This window comes from Prionailurus bengalensis, chromosome A1 (assembly GCF_016509475.1).
Source record: "Prionailurus bengalensis isolate Pbe53 chromosome A1, Fcat_Pben_1.1_paternal_pri, whole genome shotgun sequence".
Classification (NCBI taxonomy): domain Eukaryota; kingdom Metazoa; phylum Chordata; class Mammalia; order Carnivora; family Felidae; genus Prionailurus; species Prionailurus bengalensis.
The window spans coordinates 235,022,747-235,042,932 of record NC_057343.1 but is presented as its reverse complement, the minus strand read 5'-3'; the positions used below and the strand labels follow the sequence as shown (position 1 = coordinate 235,042,932).

At 45.4% G+C, this 20,186-nt stretch overlaps 1 protein-coding gene across 3 annotated transcripts in view; it reads left to right on the top strand.

The window, feature by feature from the left end:
* Positions 1 to 20,186, top strand: part of ADCY2 (adenylate cyclase 2) — a 414,481-nt gene that overhangs the window by 206,391 nt on the left and 187,904 nt on the right. For 2 of the 3 annotated variants that reach the window (XM_043601263.1, XM_043601281.1), the window contains exon 4: positions 4,372 to 4,521. The exons of the other annotated variant lie outside the window; for it this stretch is intronic. In XM_043601263.1, the coding sequence (XP_043457198.1) occupies positions 4,372 to 4,521 (150 nt within the window). The remainder of the gene's footprint in view (positions 1 to 4,371; positions 4,522 to 20,186) is intronic. 3 annotated transcript variants of the gene reach the window in all.

Below are 20,186 nucleotides of genomic sequence, written 5' to 3'. Positions count from 1 at the left end.
TTAGTTGTGTATTTCTTAAGCATTTCCCTGTGCATAGCCAAATAGAAGTTGGTGAATGCATTCTTTCCAACCATCTACAGCCCAGGAAGCGTTCCAATTCTGTGTTATTTGAAGCGATGCGACATCCAGAACGCATGGCTTTTCCTTAGGTTCCGTGACGATGCAGATTCGCCAACACACTGTGTCAGGCAGAGACCAGCGCTAGGAGAGCAGCCACACCGGTCTTTAGAGAGCCTCTTCCTTCCTCAGACAGACAGGCTCCCCTTGTAGAATGTTGGGGGGGCTTTCTAATCAGCAAGCAGCGTCTGCCTGGTGAGCCACACGGGCGATGGGCAGGGGCCCAGCAGGCCCGCAGGAAGCCCAGGCTTCAGCCTATAAATGCAGTCTAAAACAGGATCACTCGAATGCTGGAGTGAGCTGGGGGGACGGGTACCTGGCCCCGTGACAGTCGCGCAGGGCGGCTGTGCTGGCCTGCACCGGGTGTCACGGCGGAGGAGACAGCGGTTCCCAGATGGGCGGAGGTGGCCTGTTGCCCTCGTGTCCTCGTTGTGGGAGGAAGAGACTGCAGTAACCAAAGAGTTGTGACATTTGTGGCCAGTGGTTCCGCTGAGACCAGGGCCTCCATGCAACTGGCTGTTCAAAACGGAAGTTCAGTCGTCCTGCTGCTTCAAGTGGGAGCTGAGAGCTTGGGGTTGACTGGCCTGAGTAGGGTGGCCACGTCCCTCCTGAGGGGAGCACAGCCTCAGCCATGGGGAGGGGGTGGTGGCAGGGACCAGAGATCCCCCCCATCGCAGGGCCGCGGGGTGGGGCAGCCTTGCCATTGGACTAGAGCCCGCCCCCTGCCCTGCTCTGGGACCAGGAGAATGCAGAAGGGACAAACTGGATCCCCAGAAGAATACAGGAGAAGGCAGGGCTCGCCATCCCGGTGGGTGGCATCAGTGTCATTAGAGCAGTGTCCCATTTGTGCATCCTGCTGAGGGCAGGGCTCCTGGGGACAGGTGATGGCATCGTCCGGCTCCGTTGCTCACATTTGGTACTCATTTTGGAGGAACGGACTTCCTAAAATGTTGACGCTTTTGCTTGCGAGGCATTTTCTTAAGGAGAAGGACGCCAATCCCTCCTAGATAATCACGAAGTTACTTTTCAGCTGCGCCTCTTAAGGAAAAGAGGTCGCAGTCTCGAGTTCTGAGCGGCCTGGCTTGCGTCGGCCCCCTCCGTGTCTGCGTTCTTCGGTGCCTGGTCCTTCAAAGCCAATCCAGCAGGGACCAGCTTCGGAGAATCTTTAGCAAAGTAGACGGTCGTTGCGCAGGAGCAGGGCGCGGCGGGGCTGAATTACGGGCGCGCCACCGGGCAGGGCGCCGGAATTAACCCCGCCGGCGGATGCGCCCTCTTTCCTGGCACATCCGCCGGCTCTGCCCCGTTCTCGCGGGATTGACACTGGCGGAGGTGACGTGCGGCCAGGCCGGCTTGGGAATGCCCGCGAGGACAGCCGCCCGCCCTCCCGGCCCCGCTCGCGGCCGCTGCTCACCCTTACACACACGTGACCAGCACACGTGCCTCTCGCTCAGATCACATGCCTGTCCTACGTCCACGGGGTGTATCGAACGGGGACGCACACGCACGTGTCACGCAAAGCCACACGTCACGTGCGCGAATCGCGCGCACGGCATGCACCCAGGCGTCCCAGGTGCCGCCTGGGTCCTGTACCACGCACACAGATAACGTCACCCAAGTCACATGGAGACAGAGACACATACGTGTCGCATACATACGTCACGCGTACAGGTCACACACGCCGCGCGCATGACACGCAGGTTGCACCCCCCTACTGCGTGCACACGCATGACAGGTGTACCGCATGCGCACGTAGCACGCACACGCAGGTTGATACTCCACCCGCCCACGCCGCTGGAGGAAGAAGACTTGCGGCTGTGTGACGGCACGTTTCCGGGGCCACGGTGAGAGCGCGGGGGGCTGTAGGGGCGGCCCGCCTCCAGGACTGTGAGGCTCGTGGGCCGCTGGACTCCTGGAAGGCCCTTCTGGTCTGAGCTACCCTTCCCCTGCTCCTGCTGCAGGGCGTGTGTTTATTCGCAGGGAGAAGCTCATCAGATCGTTCTTCCCATTTCTAGTTCTGTCCTGCTGTCCCCTCTGTCCCCAGAACGGCTTCCCCAGGGCTTGCGGAGTCCCGCCTCCCACCCGTGTTCAGAACCCGCGGGGAGTGAGGAAGCCGCCAGGTGGACAGAGAACGGGACGTCCCCTTTGCTGCTGTTACCACTGTTTGCAGGCGCGGCTTCGGATCTGGGCCACACGGTCCTGGCAGCGCTCCCCTGAGTTGCCCCAGCAGGGGGCCTCGTGGGTCCACCGGCTCCGTGGCTGAGCCGAGAGGGGGTGAGAGAAGGCCCCTGGGGGGAGCGGAGGCTTAGCCACGGGGCCCGGATCCTTCTGGCAGCCTGTCTAGTCACATGCGCAGCGGGACCCAGAAGCTCTCGGAGGAGAAAACAGGGCTTTTGGAAGCCGGCACCCTGCCTTTGTTGGTAGGGCCATTAGCACCCTATCTGGGGAGCCACGAGGCCGTGTGGAGGAGGGGGTGTTGGGCACCTTATCCAGCTGTGGCCGCCCATCCTGTGACAGACCTGCGGGTCTTGCCCTAAACACGTAAGAGTGAAACCCGTTTTGTATATCACTACCACCTGCCCTGCGTCCTAGTGTGCTAGATAAGAGCACACACTGGAAAGACTGTGTCCCACACTTTGGTGAGAATATAAGTGAATATATAGTGAATATAAGTGAGAATATAACTGGTGGGTGGCTCAGCCTGTTGGGCAGCCGGCTCTGGATTTCAGCTCAGGCCGTGACCTCAACGGTTCATGGGTTCGAGCCCTGCAATCGGCTCTGTGCTGACAGTGCAGAGCCTGCTTGGGATTCTCTCTCTCTCTCTCTCTCTCTCTCTCTCTCTCTCTCTCTTCTCTCTCTCTCTTTCTCTCTGCCCCTCCCATGTTCTCTCTCTCTCTCAGAATAAATAAACTTAAAAAAAGAATGTAAGTGGAATGTTCCCTCAGAGCAACTTCACAACATGTATTAAAAACTTAAAAACAGTCGTGGCTTCTGACTCCGTGCATTTTACGAATCGATCTAAGGGAAAGATGAAAGAACTATGAGGCCAAAACGTTATACGTGAGGGTGACCACTACAGAATTATGCAGATGCAAGGAATATTAAAGTAAATGTCAAACAGTATGGATATAACTGACGTATTGTGTAGTCATAGAACTGAATGGTAGCTAAGCATTCAAGACCCTGTTTCGACAGGATGAATGTGCATTAGAAAAAAAAAGCAAAAGTAAGATGCATTCAGAGTGAATTCGGTCCTTTTGGAACAAGATAGAGGTCTTGGCAAAACAAAGTTTGGCCACAGTTTGAGAATGCAGAGGGTCACGGGGCGGGGACAGGGACACATCAGACAGTGAGGTGTGCTCCTTGGGCAGAACTATCACGCTGTTCTTTTTAGTTTTTCTTTATATTTTTCTGTCCCCCCCCCCCCCAGTTTTGGTGGACATGAATTTTTATCATCAAAAGACTAGAGAGTTCTATGGTTTAAGAATCTGCCATATTCCTACCTCAACAGAGGATAATAGGGAATATCACTTATCCAGGCTCAGGGAGTACAGCGTTGGTGATCAGCAGCCTGGATCAGTCACCAAAATCTCAGAGGCACACAAAGTAGACTGTCGGCTGTCTGGTTGTCTCTGCTCCATGAGTCTTTTTTGGAACCAGTGTGTAAGCCAGCGTGTTATGTTTTTTCTGATGAAGCACAAGAGAACCACTCAAAACATTGCGGGCCAGGGGCGCCTGGGTGGCTCAGTCGGTTGAGCGTCCGACTTCGGCTCGGGTCATGATCTCACGGTTCGTGGGTTCGAGCTCTGCATCGGGCTCTGTGCTGGCAGCTCAGAGCCCGGAGGCTGCTTTGGATTCTGTGTCTCCCTCTCTCTCACTTCCCCTCCCCTGTTCATGCTCTATCTCTCTCTCAAAAATAAATAAACATTAAAAAAAAATTTCTTTTTTCAAAAACATTGTGGGCCATCTGAGTCTGGGCTCTGACACCCAGTCACTCCTACTGAAATCACATGGCTGAGCTTAAAGACAAGGGAGCAACTGCAGCGTCATCCGTCCAAGGGCGTGGAGCCAAGAAGGGGCTAGAATCCCTGAAGGTGATGGCTGTTTCTTTTAAGCAGATAAAACGTTAGTTTGGAAACAAATAAAACGGACTCCCTACTGAGCCCTCTCTTGCCGTTGCTAACGTGCATTTTGCCACTGTTGTGTTCAAGAGGTAGGAACGCTCGCCCTACTGAGAGGCTCTCTCTGTCTTCTTAGATCCTGGCCAACGTGATCATTTTCATCTGTGGGAACCTGGCGGGAGCGTACCACAAGCACCTCATGGAACTTGCTCTGCAGCAGACGTACCAGGACACGTGCAATTGCATCAAGTCCCGGATCAAGCTGGAATTTGAAAAGCGTCAGCAGGTAACGTGCGTGTTTCAGTCTCGCTTCCCCATTACTTGAGGTATGATTGGGAGGATGCTGTTAGGCTGATGCTGTTAATACCGTTCACTCGTCGTGGGGCATCAGAAAGAATCTGGAGCAGCCGACTGCCCGCGCCCAGCCTTGGGCCGGGTGCCTGGCGGAGTTAGAGACCAAAGAGCAGGGATGGCATCTGTAGACCCAGCCCCGGTGACCTCAGGGTCACCCACGTGCGAGCGTCACATCAGCGGCCATCATCACACGGATGGGGAAACTCCAGTAGTCATTATCATCATCATCAATGACGCTTTGTCGAGACGCTCACTTGAACGAAAACACAGGGCTCTGATGGCGTCTGCCCCAGCCGAAATCTGAGCCTCCTCCCTCTGCATCGTCACAATGCTTCCTACAGTGCCTACCGTGTAGTCCCCGCGGGAGGAAATAATCAAAGTCGCTCCTGAGGGAGGTCATGGGAGTTGAGGTTGGAGGGTGCAGCAGGGAGCTTGCTGTCGTGACTGGGCCTGTCCCGGGGTGACCGTTGTGGGGGAGGCGTGGAAACGCACATCAGAAAAACACACAGGTTACGGCAAAGCATTGGAAGAATGAGAGAGGAAGACGAGTAGGAGGTGTGGCGAGCAAAGCCGTGTGTCATCAGGGATGGTGGAGAGCTGGTGAAACAGATAGGCTTTGGAGGGGAAACCATAAATACACAAGGGGCCCTGTATTTAATATGCTTAACTTCAGGTGGTGGCGGGGCATCACGTGACTGGCTTTGTTTTTCTTGGGTTTATGTATCTGTCACCAGGGACCCCAGTCCCCGTGTCTAAAGGTGGTGATTAGCAGGACTCTGTGAATACCCCACCCCACCTGTCGGAGAGCATTCATCACCGTGCCTGTGCTGGTAGCAGTCAGTATTTGGGACATGGAAGATGTTTCACTATTACGTGTTAAATGGTACCGAGTTAGTCCGTTCTATGAAATTACACCAAAATGTATCACGGTAGCAACAAAAACGTGTATTTTAGGGACACCTGGGTGGCTCAGTCAGTTGGGCATCTGACTCTTGATTTCAGCTTAGGTCATGACCAGGTCGTGGGATCGAGCCCTATGGTGGGCTCCGTGCTGAGTACAGAACGTGCTTAAGATTCTCTCTCTCTCTCCCCCTTTGCCGCTCCCCCCCCACCCACCCCCCCAAAGAAAGCATCCTTTAGGTTTTGATGCTAGACTTTTGTGTATAGACTGATGAATAGTGATCAAATTCCTGTTTGAAAACAGCGGGTTGATTTCACTTCATCCACTCAACAAAAATTGACTGAGCACCTAATTTGTGTCTGGCATGATTCTAGGCACCAGGATACGGCCATGAACATTGTATTCTCACTGGTATCACTAGCAAATCTCACAGTTAAATTTTAAAAAGCATTTTGTTACAACCCATATAGCAAAGGTTTCCGGTAATGAATGTTTAATTCTTTGATATCTATGTGTATCAAACTCCGGGTTCAACATTAAGAGTTATAGACCATTGTTAATTTGGGGCTGTTATCCAGTATATTTTCATATACTTGTGTCCAGTAACATTTTAAATCTGGGTTCTAGAAGATTCCACAGTTTCAACAGGCAGCACTTAGTGTTCATGATTGTTTTCTCTGTAGATTTCAAACATTTGAGGATAAATGGTTTCCTTTCCCAAATAGTAGTGACTCTATCAGTTTGGTTCTGACAGGCGTATTTAACTTTCTTTTCCATCACCTCCAGAATCTACTTCAAAATCGCATGGAGGCTGAGGGAACTGAAATTCCAAGTAGACAGATTATGTAACCTAATATTTATAGTACCAGCTTTGGCAAAAGCAGTAAGTCAGGCTACTGACCTCATCTGCACTGGATACTTCTCTGAAGAGTCCCTGAACCCCCAGAACCAGGTGTCACTCTTGTCACGGTGATCTGTGGCCTCCGAGGAGTCCGGTGGCCACACTTGGACCTTAGGTAGCTCAGGAGTTAGAGCTATGACATCTTGTGTGTTGAGGCTTTATGGGACAATCATGAGAGGTACCATAAGGTATTATAAGGACATTTACTAGTTTTTTAAAAAGGGACCTTTTAGAGAAGAGGGACACTTTGAAAGAAGAGTAAGACCTTGTACTAAAGATGTCTAATAAAATATAATTTGACACCACAAATGTGTTTTGCTATTGATGTTGGGAGTCAGCTCCCAGGGTCTGGTGCCCAGAATGCAGTACTTTTCTTGTTAGGGCTTTGGAAAATGTGTTTCTAGAATTAGAGTGAATGCTTACACTTTTTTGAAACTGGCATGCAATTAAGTGGGAACAGAATCTTCTTTTAGTTAATAAAATCAGTAAGACATGATCTGCCAGATATAAGGAAATACAAAAAAAAAAAAAAAATTAGCCAACAGCAACCTGTATGTCCTTCATATAGAGGGTGAGTCCGGAGACTGTGAGTCCTGGTACGGCCACAGACCAAATGACAGTCCGAGGGCGCCACGTGTCCCTTCCTGCCCACCCTTTACCACAAACCACCTTTGCTTCATCCACAATCACTACGGCAAATGGCAGTACTCTTCAAAGTGCTTAATTCAATGATAGGGGTGGATGCTGAGCAAAAGAATTTGTTTCAGCATCTATTAGGACAATATAAATGCCATCCATTCGAATATTCTATATTGGCAGTTGCCTCATCGGGAGCCGACACTCCCAGAGGCTGAGTGGCCGCCATCTTGGATAGTTACTGGGCCTGTTTCCCAGCTCACCCACGCTGACCTCGGGCCTTGGAGAGGAAGGCCAGTGTCAGGCGAGCCCAGCAAGCCCCCCTCATGCAACCTGCTGGGGGCTGTAATAGCTGATGCTGTTGGGAGGTGTCTAGGAATTCTGAAACCTTTTCAGCATTGCTCAGCTCTTTACTTTCTTTCCTTCAAATGTTGTGATATTTTTCCTAGATGCAAATGAGATGAATTTTTAGAGACTAAAAACCATGTTTGAATAAAGTGACTATTTGTGCTATGAGATTGGGGGAGAGGAGAGAATGAAAAATGTTAGCAGAGATTTTTCTCAGAGTTATATTCTTGCCCTAAAAGTGCTCTCATATAGAAACACTGAAAATTATGATTTTTTCACTAGGTGGGAAATGTAAGGCGTTGCATTAGCACCGAGGCCACCTTTAGGCCTTTTGACTTTTTTCTCAAGACTCACATCGTGCAGGAAAAGCCTCCGCCATGTCTTGAGCACAGTTTCAGTGCAATAGCAGGTTCTTTATCAAACCTGAGAAAACAGCGGGTGTTTTTCCCTGGAGTATGTAATAGATTCTCAGGAATTGATAGGAGCCGGATTCAGAACAAAACAAGAATTTCTCTCCTAACCGCATGGGCAGTGGAAATGAATTTTGCCTCTGAAGTAGTAAAAACTGGATTTTCTTTTTTTTTTTTTTTTTGTATAGAAAGAAAATAAACCCTCTTCAACTTCTCTGTTGTCTTTGTTTTAAAGTGGTGTAACTCAAAGCGTTTTTACATGGTCTGCCTTCATCTGGAACCACGCTATAGACTGAATATGACAGAATTACGCATTCTAGTAGAAAATACTAGTCAAGCGAGGTATGGACCCCTGATGAACCTAGATCTGTACCCCAGGTGGGGGTTTAGTGAACCAGTAGGCTTTCTGGCTCTCCTTGGGGGCAAAATTGTTTTTCTTCTCTGCGGACATCAGTGAAATGAATAACTGATCCTTTTGTGTTCATGGTTGAATAATGAACGTGCCCATCTTTATCCTAATACGATAGCAGGCCCTATTAGGGCATTGCTGAATGTATTGTGTAAGTCATTTAGGATGCCAGGAAAAAGTGTTGTTGGAGATGTTTTAGATTTGGGCTGCTAGATTTGGCCCTTTTTCATGAGGGAAAGGAGATAAGAAGTAACTATTTTTTTTTTTTTTTTGCATCCTCATAATGTGCCCGGTAGTCTGTTTAGTACTTTGACATATCCATTCCCTAGCTGTGCTGTAACAAATTACCATAAACATAATGGCTTAAAATAGAACAAATATATTCTCACACAGTTCTGGAGGTTAGAAGTCCAAAATCAGTCTCATGAGCTGAAGTCAAAGTATTGTCACGGCTGGCTTTAAGGGAGAGTCTGTTTCCTTGATTTTGAGTTTCTAGAGCCTGAGTGAATTGCCATGACTCCTAGCCCCTCCCTCCATGTTCAGTCTTCAGTCTCAGCAGCGTAGAACCTTCCAGTGTCTCCACCTCCTTCTCCCTCTCCCCGTCTCCTCTCGAACTATCTGCCCTCTGATTCTCCATGTACTTTCTTCCCTCCATCTGCTCTAAAGCCACTGCTTCCTTCTCATAAGGATAATCCAAGGTAGTCTATCCACCTCGGGGTCCTTAATTTAATCACACTGCAAAGCTCTTGGTTTACCATGTAAGGTGACATAGTTAGGTTCTGAGGACTAGGATGGGGACCATCCTCTTTTCAGGGCCATCATCCAGCCTGCCATCCTCTTTTTTATTTCTGTATCAACTCTCTGACCTAAGTCCTTTTTCCTATCTCAACCAGGTGAAGGAATTGTCCAAATTACTTACCCAAGTTCACTCGACTAGTCAGAGTGGCCTTTTCTGCCTTTCATGTTGGTTGTTTGCAAGTTCGTTTCAGCGATCTCTGAACATAGGTTAGCTAGAGATTTTCCGAGGCATGAAATACTTTTTTTTTTTTAAATTAACTATGCCATTCATCATTACTAGTTAAATAAGAAAGCCTAAGATAATACCAAATGTGTGTCTGATGTGGTCACTAGGTAATGAGTTGCCAGGTTAAGTGAAGTGTCATCCATGAGGGTGTCGGGTGTCAGGAAGTTATATGGAAGGTCACTCACACCATGCAAGGAGCCACCGTGTGAAGTCTGTCTGTGGCTTTATTTCTCTACTGTGGCAGAAGGGCTGAGAAGAGAGAGGGTGCACTCTGGAGGCAGAGCTTCTGAATTGAGCTTTTTTTTTTCCTTGAGAGAGAGAGAGAGAGAGAGAGAGAGAGAGAGGCAGACAGCATGAGTGACAGAGTGGCAGAAAGAGGAAGAGAGAATCCCAAGCAGGCTCCGCACCATCAGCGCAGGGCACAACGCAGGGCTCACGAACCGTGAGATCATGAGCTGATCCGAGATCAAGAGTCGGATGCTCTACCAATGAAGCCACCCAGGCGCCCCAAGGTTGTGTTACCTCAGTGTGATGCTGGTCGCATTTCTTAACTGCTCTCTTAGATTCTCTCACGGAGGTTCACGTGATCCTTTGCCCAATTCAACAAACAGTTTTCCCAGCCTCCAAAATGGTGTCCTGTTAAGAAAGTGGTTAGTAGCCGGTCTTGCCATTGAACCCTGATGATGCAGGTGCACTTATATTAAACAGCAGAAATCAGCTGCCGCCCTGGCTGAGGCATTGAGCATGAGGTTGGCGGGAGGGAGGGATGGATGTGGCTATGCCATCCCCAGAGTTACCTTCTCGTCCATTCTTCCTTGAGGCAAACGGAGTGAGCAGAGAAATGTTGGCTAATTGGTGGATAATTACCCCGGACACTCGTCTACCAGCATCTTCTCACCAAGTTCAGAAGTTTACTTTTTACCCCGGGGAATGGATGGTGTGAGTCAATCCCAACTCATATTACAGGACTTATTGTTTCCCTCAATTTCCTTCATCCTAATAGGAGCTTTTAGGCAGAGTCCAGGCTGAGGCATGTCAACCGCATATGCTTCTTGAGGAAACCAAATTGGGCAGAAAGAGCCCAACAGAAGTTCCAGCCAGTGAGACATTGTCACTGCCATTCCTGAAGAACTAAAGCAGTAAATTTTAGTGTCAATGGTACCCAAGACCTTTGGGTAGGGTGGTGCATCCAGCAGTGACAGCAGAACGTGAGAACCCCACAACATCACACCCTGTGTACAGTCTGGTTCAGATACGCAGACCCTGCTCTGGCTTTTGCGTCATCAAAGATTATTAACTACACTTTCCTCCCACCCGGGGGATGGGTGTCTACTTTTTTTCTATTTTATTAAATAATCCCTGTAGAGTTTCTATTTGGTGTCCCTTCCTTGATGAAGTCATAGCTTATATTGTTCTTGGTCACCATTTTCGTCCATTTGATCAAGTGATAGATTACATAATTTTCCCTTTGGCATCTCTCGCTCAATGGAGAGGTCATAGCTCATACAGATGCTTATCACCGCCTTATTCTCATCACTCATTGGTGAAAGATGGAATCACGTAGAAGACCACACTTCCTCGTCTCTTGAAAGTTGGAAAAAAATGGAAGAGTCATGGTTTCATGAAAGGGCTCTCCTCACCTGTTTGCCGTTTGAATCATCAGATTGAAGTTCGACAATTGGTTTAATGGTTTGCACCATATTGTATCATGTTGACGATTTAAATTCTCTTGAAGCTCAGATGTTATGCCTTATTGAGAAATTCCGGGGCAAGGTATTCCAGGACGCTGCATTTCACCATGAGCCTTTTACCCAGTTCCTTTAAATGAGAAATGGAAATCGATTCCAGAAAAAAAAAAAATATATATATATCAATGACCCTCAAATCGTTAAGCCTGAAATAATTTCTGATAACTCCTTTAGTTCAAATGGTTGAAATCAGTACATATTTTCTAAGATTACAATGAAGGCCGTGTTGTAAATGTGTACTCTGGCTCCTTTAAGGAGAAAGCAGTGATTACAGATCCAAGACTAAGGGGAAGGAGGAGGGATTCATGGGAATCCCTTCGAATGTCCATGCGTAATGAAGACTACCACTGCAGGGGGTTAGTAAATAGTAGCTCACAAAAATAGCACACTTTATTTGTTCACTCTTTAACAAGTCAGACGTTCTGCTCTAAAGGAAAGAAACTAAGAGTTACAGCAATTCATTAAGCAGAGATCCTTTTAATGAATTGAATACATGCAGGTGTCTAGTTATAGCATGACAGTAGAAAAGCTACATGGTAAAGTAGAACTCTCCAGACGTTTCCTCTATGTAAGAAACGTGAGCCAAACTCCCATCTAATATCTATGCAGAGTAAGCATCTCACCTGTCTTGTTGGGGACACACCTGGGAAAGAGTTCTGTTGCTCCAGATTATCACAAGCTAATCTCTGCTGATAATATAAAAGAAGCACAGAAAACAGAAGTTGCACCCTAAGGAGAGCATCTGGTTTTGATATTTTGGGCCTCTGGGAATTTTTAGTGTTTCATGGAGACCGCCTACTTTTTATGCCCTGTGATGAAATATTTTGATGCTGGCAAGATTGTATAATAGGCAAAGAATAAGCTAGTGGAAAGACTCAAGAAAGTTCTACCTCACTTGATATGAGTGAAATAAACCCAATAGAAAGGAATTCCAAAATCAGTCCTTCTGGTTCCATTATCCATTTTTCTGGTATTTGTCACATACAGGAGAAGATGTGCATTTATTCCAAAATCAAAGGCAAAGTGTCAAGTCTTTTATGATATTTTTCTTCCTGCAGATGAAACCACAGATGGGCCACTTCACTGTTAATAGAGGGAAAAGGCACTTTATGTCCATCAGCATGGGGCTGATTTAAGATGTTAAAGTTATTGAACCTCTGTGTTTAATAATTTGTTACCATGAGCCCAGTCATAGATAAAAAAAACATGTCATGTGGCGTTAGTCATGTGCTTATTGCATTGAGGCACCCATGGATGTTCATACCAAATTAACGCTTAGGACTTATGAGTTTTTTAATTTTGTTAATTGCATTTGTGTTTTCAAAAGGTGTTATTGTTTGGATTTTTTTTTTTTTAGGTTGTCTGGGTGTCCTCAGAGTTTTAGGAAATTTTGTTCTAGGGCTTTTCCGGAAGAATCCTTTAATCTGCTTATATATTAGGAACCATTTAATATATGTAAGCTGCCAGATGTAAAAATTCTTCCCAGAGACCTGTGTTTTCCATATATGTGAAAGCATGTACAACTATATGCTTTGCTCAGGAATGAAACCAGAGGAGCATTGGGGTAATGATATGCACATAAAGCCGTGCATAAACTATTAAGTTACAATAATAGTTTTACGTATATACTCCCATTAAATACAGGATCATGAAGACTGTGGAAGGCAGTAGCTCTCCTATCTATCGAAACGTCTACTTCACAATTTTATCTGTGATTGTATGTTATGTGCCAAGGGATTAACCCCAGAGAACAGAGTAATACCTGAGATTTACAGTCCCTTTTGTCTTTGGGCTTAAACACCAATGAAAGGAGACATGATAACTTACTAAATGCATAAATTTGATTAGAAGGTGGAAGTTAATGTGGCAAAGTGTAATGGAGAAGGCAGAGCGGCATATCGGAGCAGGCATCAGGGAGGCTTCTCTGGAGAGGTGACGTTTGAACTGAAATGGTATTCAGAAGGATGCAGCCCTCTGATGCTTTGATGAAAATGCTCTAAACAGAGGGGGCAGGTCTGCAGGGTCTTGAGTTAGAAACCAGATTGTCCTGTTTGAGGAACATCAAGGTCGGGGGGACAGTTGGGTAAGAGAAGAGAGTTGGAGACAGAGACGGGAGCCAGACCACACACTTGGCCTTGTAAAGTATGCTGAGGACTTGGAATTTTATTATACACTGAATGGGAAGGCACTGAGGAGTTTAAGTGAGATAGTGAGATGAACTGGTAACATTCTTAAAAGGATCTCTCTGACTGCTGGTGGAGAATAGAGGAGGAAGGAGCATTGGCAGAGGGACAGGTTTTGGGAGTAGTCCAGACTAGAGGTAAGAGTAGCTTCGGTCACAGTGGACAGATGCAGGGTATATTTTGAAACTAAACTGGTAGGAATTACTGTTGAGTTAGGTGTTGGATGGGAGAAAGATAAAATAAGAAAGATTCATAAGCTTTGAACTTGAGCAGCTGGGTAATGGCTAGTGTGCCACTTATAAGATGTTAAAGTCTTTGGGAACAACGTTTATTGCAGGTAGTGGTAGAGTTGAAATCAAGAGTTGAGTTTTGAACAGTTAATTTTTTTAATATGAAATTTGTTGTCAAATTGGTTTCCATACAACACCCAGTGCTCATCCCAACAGGTGCCCTCCTCAATGCCCCTCACCCACTTTCCCCTCCCTCCCACCCCCCACCAACCCTCAGTTTATTCTCAGTTTTGTTTTTTTTTTTATAAATTTTTTTTTCAACATTTATTTATTTTTGGGACAGAGAGAGACAGAGCATGAACGGGCGAGGGGCAGAGAGAGAGGGAAACACAGAATCGGAAACAGGCTCCAGGCTCTGAGCCATCAGCCCAGAGCCCGACGTGGGGCTCGAACTCACGGACCTCGAGATCGTGACCTGGCTGAAGTCGGACACTTAACCGACTACGCCATCCAGGCGCCCGTATTCTCAGTTTTTAAGAGTAATTTTGAGATACCCATGATAATGTCCAAGGGGCAATGCCAAGCTATAGTTTTTACATGAGATCTGGATCTGAAAATGTAGATTTGGAAGTCATCAACATACATTAGTCTTTATTTTGTATATTTTTTAAGTTTTAATGTGTATTTATTATTGAGAGACAGAGACAGAGTGCGAGTGTGGGAGGGGCAAAGAGAGAGGGAGACGCAGAATCTGAAGCAGACTCCAGGCTCTGAGCTATCATCACAGAGCCCGATGCAGGGCTCGAATCCACAGACTGTAAGATCGTGACCTGAGCCAAAGTTGGACACTTAACTGACTGAGCCACGCAGGCACCCCAACATATATTGGTCTTTTTTTTTAAGTTTTTTTTAATGTTTATTTATTTTTTGAGACAGAGAGAAACAGAGCATGAACGGGGGACGGTCAGAGAGAGAGGGAGACACAGAATCCGAAGCAGGCTCCAGGCTCTGAGCTGTCAGCCCAGAGCCCGATGCGGGGCTCGAACTCACGGACCGTGAGATCATGACCTGAGCTGAAGTCGGACACTTAACCGACTGAGCCACCCAGGCGCCCCTATGTTTGTCTTTAAAAGACTAAATGAGATTTTCTAGGGAGAACGTGATCAGAAAATATTAAAATGACCCAAGGCCAACCCTCAAAACACACCAATGTTAGAGAAAGAACAGAAGGAGGGGACTCAGCCAAAGTCACTGAAAAAGATCACTCTTGTAGGAGAGAAGTTCAAGAGAAGTAAAGGGAGAAAGTTTAGGGGGGACCATGGTCAACTTAGCCAAGTGCTGAAAGAGAGTGTCAAAGAAGTGATCACCAGTCTTGGCAACAGGTTCACGGGTGGCCTGGGCAGAGGAATGGAAATGACTGAGCTCAGGTAGGGAGAAAATAGAAGGTGAGGAAGTGCATGCATTGAGCATGGACAGGTCTTTTGACACATGCAGCTGTAAAGAGGTGCCAGAAAGAGCCCAGCAGTTTGTTCGGGCAAGGTTTTCTTTACCCAAGATGGAGGCCAGTGTTGTATTATGTATCTTATATGGCATCTCTGCGAAAACATTTTAATAGTTTCTACTGTATTACATTATATGGTTTTCTCAGTGTCTTTCTTTTATTCTGAATCATTGATTCCCAGGAAATGAGGGGAAGAAGGATTGATTGATTTTTCCAGAAAGGCAACTGTGTTCCTAGATTACAATTCCTAACTAATCACAGTACTAGTCTATTGAGTATACGAACTCCTGTTCTCGTAATAGCTACTAGAAAGGTTTTAACTCCAATAGAAACAATGAAAAAGAGTTACTTAGTAGACAAATAATAATAACAACATGGAAACCATGAAAAGGAACAAAAAGACTGGGAAGACTGTAGGTAGAATAAAGACAATGAAGACAAAAACTCAGGCTTCGACTTGGGTTAACTACGTTTTAGAAACACATTAAAGTGAAACCGTGAGATTAAACATTAGAAGGAAAAGAGTTCCTCCTCTTAGCCAATAAATTAAAAAAAGAAAGAAAGAAAGAAAGAAAGAAAGAAAGAAAGAAAGAAAGAAAGAAAGAAAGAAAGAAAAAGAGAGAGAGAAAGAAAATCGCATATCCATGAATGTGTCATTATCACCATATTCCTGGGAGGATCACTGTCCAGGGCTTGAACATTTCAACGTTGGATAGTTTTCCTAAAAGTGTAATCTTCCTTATAAGAATGAAAAAAGCAAAGGTAGGCGTTCCACCTAGAGACAAAAATCATCAGCAACCGGTGGAATAGTTAAGAATTGAAAAGCAAAATCAGGGAACAGTGAGAGGCAGCTCCGATCACCTCCTTTTGTCAAAACTGTGAAAGCCACCACAGACACACTGTTTTCTCCCTGCTGTTCACGGACTCCTGCCCATGACGATCAGCCAGCAAATAACGCTTTGGCCTCAATGGAATTTTCTTGCCGTTTTCTTCCCCCCACCCCCACCCCAGTCCTGTTTTAGGCACCTTTCTGGCTACATGTGTGCTAGATTCTCTAAGAAGTTAGGACTTCGGTCTTTTAAACAAGCTGTATAGAATCAAAACAGGAGTATTTAACCATTGACTGCGGAATAAGGTCAGACCAACCTGCTGGAGTCTGAGGCTTGGCAGGCCACGCCCAACATCTCAGCCCTGAAGGACATGACCATCTCTTGGACAAGGCTTAGTTACATATGTGGACCCTCACACTCCAAGACGGGCTCCACCGATTGGAGGACCAAACACAAATCACGCACATGAAACAGTGCATCACGTGAATGTGCCTCGTGAGTGTCTTAACCTGACCCTCTCCCAGTGTTCCTGCCTACAAATGAGTCCCTGGGGGTCAACATGTGGCAGCTGTCTGGGCAGCTGCCTGAGAGCTTACTGCCAGACTAAGTGACTCGGGTGCATTTCCCAGGGACATCATCATTATCTCTCTGAGAGGTCTACTTGGGGCCCATTCCTGCCATCCTGAAACTAGACTGTGAATTCTTTGGTGGAAAGGGCTGTCTGTTATTTTATTATTTTTCTTTATAGTCTTAGAACCTAGTACAGTTCCCTGCATGGAGTAAGCAAGAACATGCACGCTTAAACACAGCTGATAAAAACACCAGTATAGTGTTCTCTCTCTCTCTCTCTCTGTCCCTCCCTCCCTCCCTCCCTCCCACTGTTCAGCTTTCATAATGCAATAATTAATTATATATGTACTCAGAGGTAATTAGTTTAACTGTGTTATTATCAGTGGTCCCAAAACCATGTCCTCCCACATTTTGGACTCGTTGTCATTTATAGCAACTCTGGACTCCGGAGGATTCTTACCGCCTCTTGATTCACGCGTCCTGACTCTCTCCCTCTTCTGGATTCCTTGCACGTTAAGGGTGGTCTCTGAGCACTTCATGTCCTATGACTGCTTTGAATGAACCCAGATACTATCAGATGCATCGTCCCATTATGAGGCTCAATTATGTCATGTTGTCATTCACATTAGATCTTCAAAAAGTAACAAAGACAGACAGCAAAAATGTGCTATTCCTGTTCTCCGGGCCCACGTTCCTCTCCCCAAAAGTCGCTGGTGTGGTCTTGGCTGAAATATTTTTATGAACTTGGGTTCCATTAGCCTCATCGTCATGGAGGTGATCAATATAGCTTCCGGGAAGGAGTGTACAGACAGAAGTTTTGCATGTGTCATAAACAATGCAATTTTTATGTCAAAGACAAAATACAAGCTTGAAATCACCCTAGCCTATTAATTCGACCCAGATCTGCTGAGGAACACGCATTTAAACTAGCCTTCAATGAAAAGTTCTGCTCATGGATACAATGTTGGTGACAGTTTGCAGGATAATGGATCTTTGGAACAGTGCTAGATTTCGACATCAGTGAGTATAGCACTTAAGATAATTACTATCTCAGCCCTTTGCTGGTGAATTTTATTAACAAGTTGGGGGGAAACTCTCTCGGGGGAATATTTCGGAGTGAGTGTTCCACAGGGTGGGTCAGTACACAGAGACACGTCCACCACAGATGATGCGTTTTAAGAAGGGCAGGCAGAGCAAGGAGCACTCAAAACTCGGGCCGTGAAGATGTGACGCTTCCAAATGAGTGAGCTTTCTGAAAAGTTATGATTGGGATTTTGAATGCCTTATTGAAAAACGGAGGGGAATCCTCTCATTAAAGAGCAGAACTTCACCAGCTGATATAAAAGAACGTGAATGTGACAAATGCCACAGGAGAGAGAATTGACAGATCTCTCAAAGTTGCTGATGAATAATGGAAAGAAAGTTAAAACGTGCCTTTAAATAAGTTTGCTTTTTATACGCTTTCATGAAAAATGGTCCTGTCCTTTCCCGTGGAAATCAGCATTTATAGCTACTGTCTTCTGCTTTCGGTGACATCACAGCTTTATTTCACTGGGAAATGGGCAATACAAGCATGAAGCCTAGAAAAACAAAACCAAACAGATTATGCAAAAATAGAGAGAGAGAGAGAGACCTACTTGATGGCATTTTGTGGGTATTTTCTCTAGAGAATGATGACCTCAATCGTTTCATCTCTTACTGTCTTTCTTTGCTGGGGGGATAGAGAATGACGGGCTGCGTTGTTTCTCAGTCTATAGCTCATGGAGTGGGCCAGCTGAGAATGGATTTGGAAAATTTGCTTTTCTGTTGCTTCCGAGGAAGTTCCGTGCTTGCTGCCTGCCCAGCCTTTCCTCGTAGGATCACCCTTGAGTAGAGGAATGAGGATTTGAAAATCAATGCCACCATGCATGCTTCCAGTGTCACATATGTCCTGCAAAGCGGGACCTTAGGTCTGATCCTGCCTGCACACAATCCCAGGGAATTGCTGGGAGGCGGGTGCTGGGTGCGGGGAGAGGTGTGGGTTCATCATCTGTCAGGGGTGTGGTTAAAGGATTATGTGGCATGGGGAAGCAGACTGCCCTTAATCTCTGCCCCACGACTTTCAGTTCGGTGAAACTCTGCCCATAATGGATTGTACTCAAATTGGACTTGGAAAAGAATGCAAATAAAAATACAGATTACCCGGCACCTCAGACTTAAAGAACAGCGTAGATGATGATAATGGGAGATGTGATTGTGCTGATTTTCCTTGCTGTTGAGTTATGTTTCTGTGTTCTATTACACTGCGATGTTTCCTTTATCATATACTAATTCTTAGGCCAAATCTATGTTCTCCAGAAGTTTGTCTCTGCGCCCTGACATCATGGTTGTAATTGATATATTTTGCCATTACATTTTCTATCTTTCAGGATCACCACTCCCCTCCCTTTTTGTATGTTTTTAAGTTAGATTGTTTTTTTTTATTTTTGCCTGTTTGTTTTCCTACATAGACTGTGCGAATATTGTTTTCATGTTCCTAAATATATTCCTTTAGCCTTCCCATTCAGAAATGTTGAATTTCCCTATTTACAAAAATATACCATTGAATCAATCAGCAAAGCTTTTAGGGTTTTCCCTGCAAAGTTCCCACACAGTTTTCATAAATTGATTTTGAAATTTTTAGAGGTCTTGTGCTCTTATAAAGAAGTTACCTTCCTGTCCACATGAATTTTATGTGATTATAAACAGTATGCAGAGATACTGTTGAGATGTATGTTTTTCTTGTATCCAGACACTCGGGAAATTTCCTATCCACCATAACAGTGCCTTCTTCCTGAACCCATATGCAGCAGTCACCTGCAGGCCCCACACTCTTTTGTTTTTCTACCTTTAATTTTTCACACAGTCTGATGTCAAGAGCTTTCAAAGCCCTGCATGACATCATTCTGTTGGGCAGCCTTTTGGTGCCTGTATTCATAGGAAATGCCCATTGTATTGGGGTTTTTTTATAATTAAATAAACAAACTTAAAAAATTGATTGGAGAAAGCTTTCTCTGGTTTCTTTAACATATTTCTCTGGCTTCTTTAACATTTTTAAGCCATGTAATTGTGATTTTGGTTTTAAATCTAAACTTACTGGTTTTTAGAGAGAGAAATTGGAGACTAATCGCATTTGTTGTGATATCATGATACCATATACCTAGTATCTCTCATTCTGCTTCTTGACATTTAGTGTTTGTTCCTAATGTTTTTTTATAATAGTGTCATTCTGTTTTGAATTCCTTTTCCTTTTGAATATGATTTATCAGGAACCATTCTATTCTCTGTTCTTTTATTCTATCTCTAACATATCTTGTAAGCATTTTAGAATATCCACCAACATATTAGCACTGTAGTTATTACTTATCTAAATGGTCCCAGTAATGCATATCTGTTTCTTCTTTGTTAATAAATATTCCAGTTTCTCTTATTTTAAAAGTTAAAAATAACCTAAGAAACACGTTACCGATTCTTGCATATCTCACAATGAGTGTTTATTCTTGCTTCCTTCCACTCGTCACTGATCTTGAAAAAGTAGCAACTACTCTCGTTCCTCTTTCCTTCTTACCCACTTCCTAAATTGACTCTTCAGCTGCCATCAAAATTCATTGTTCAACACAAAACACTCGCTAAATTTAAAGCCATTTTCCATCCTAGATTTCTGCGGTGCTGCCTTTTGCTGTTCACCTTTTTGTCCGTTACGGAAAAATACTCTCGGAGGGAAAAACATAAACATTTCTCTTGGTTCCCATCATCGGGTACCATTCAGGTTCTCCAGCTCTTTCCTCTCTGCGTCCTTTGGTGGACACTCTTTTTATTCCTACCACCAAACACACACATGTTCTTTTGGGTTCTGCACAGAGACACCTTTCCGCTGCGCTGTATTTG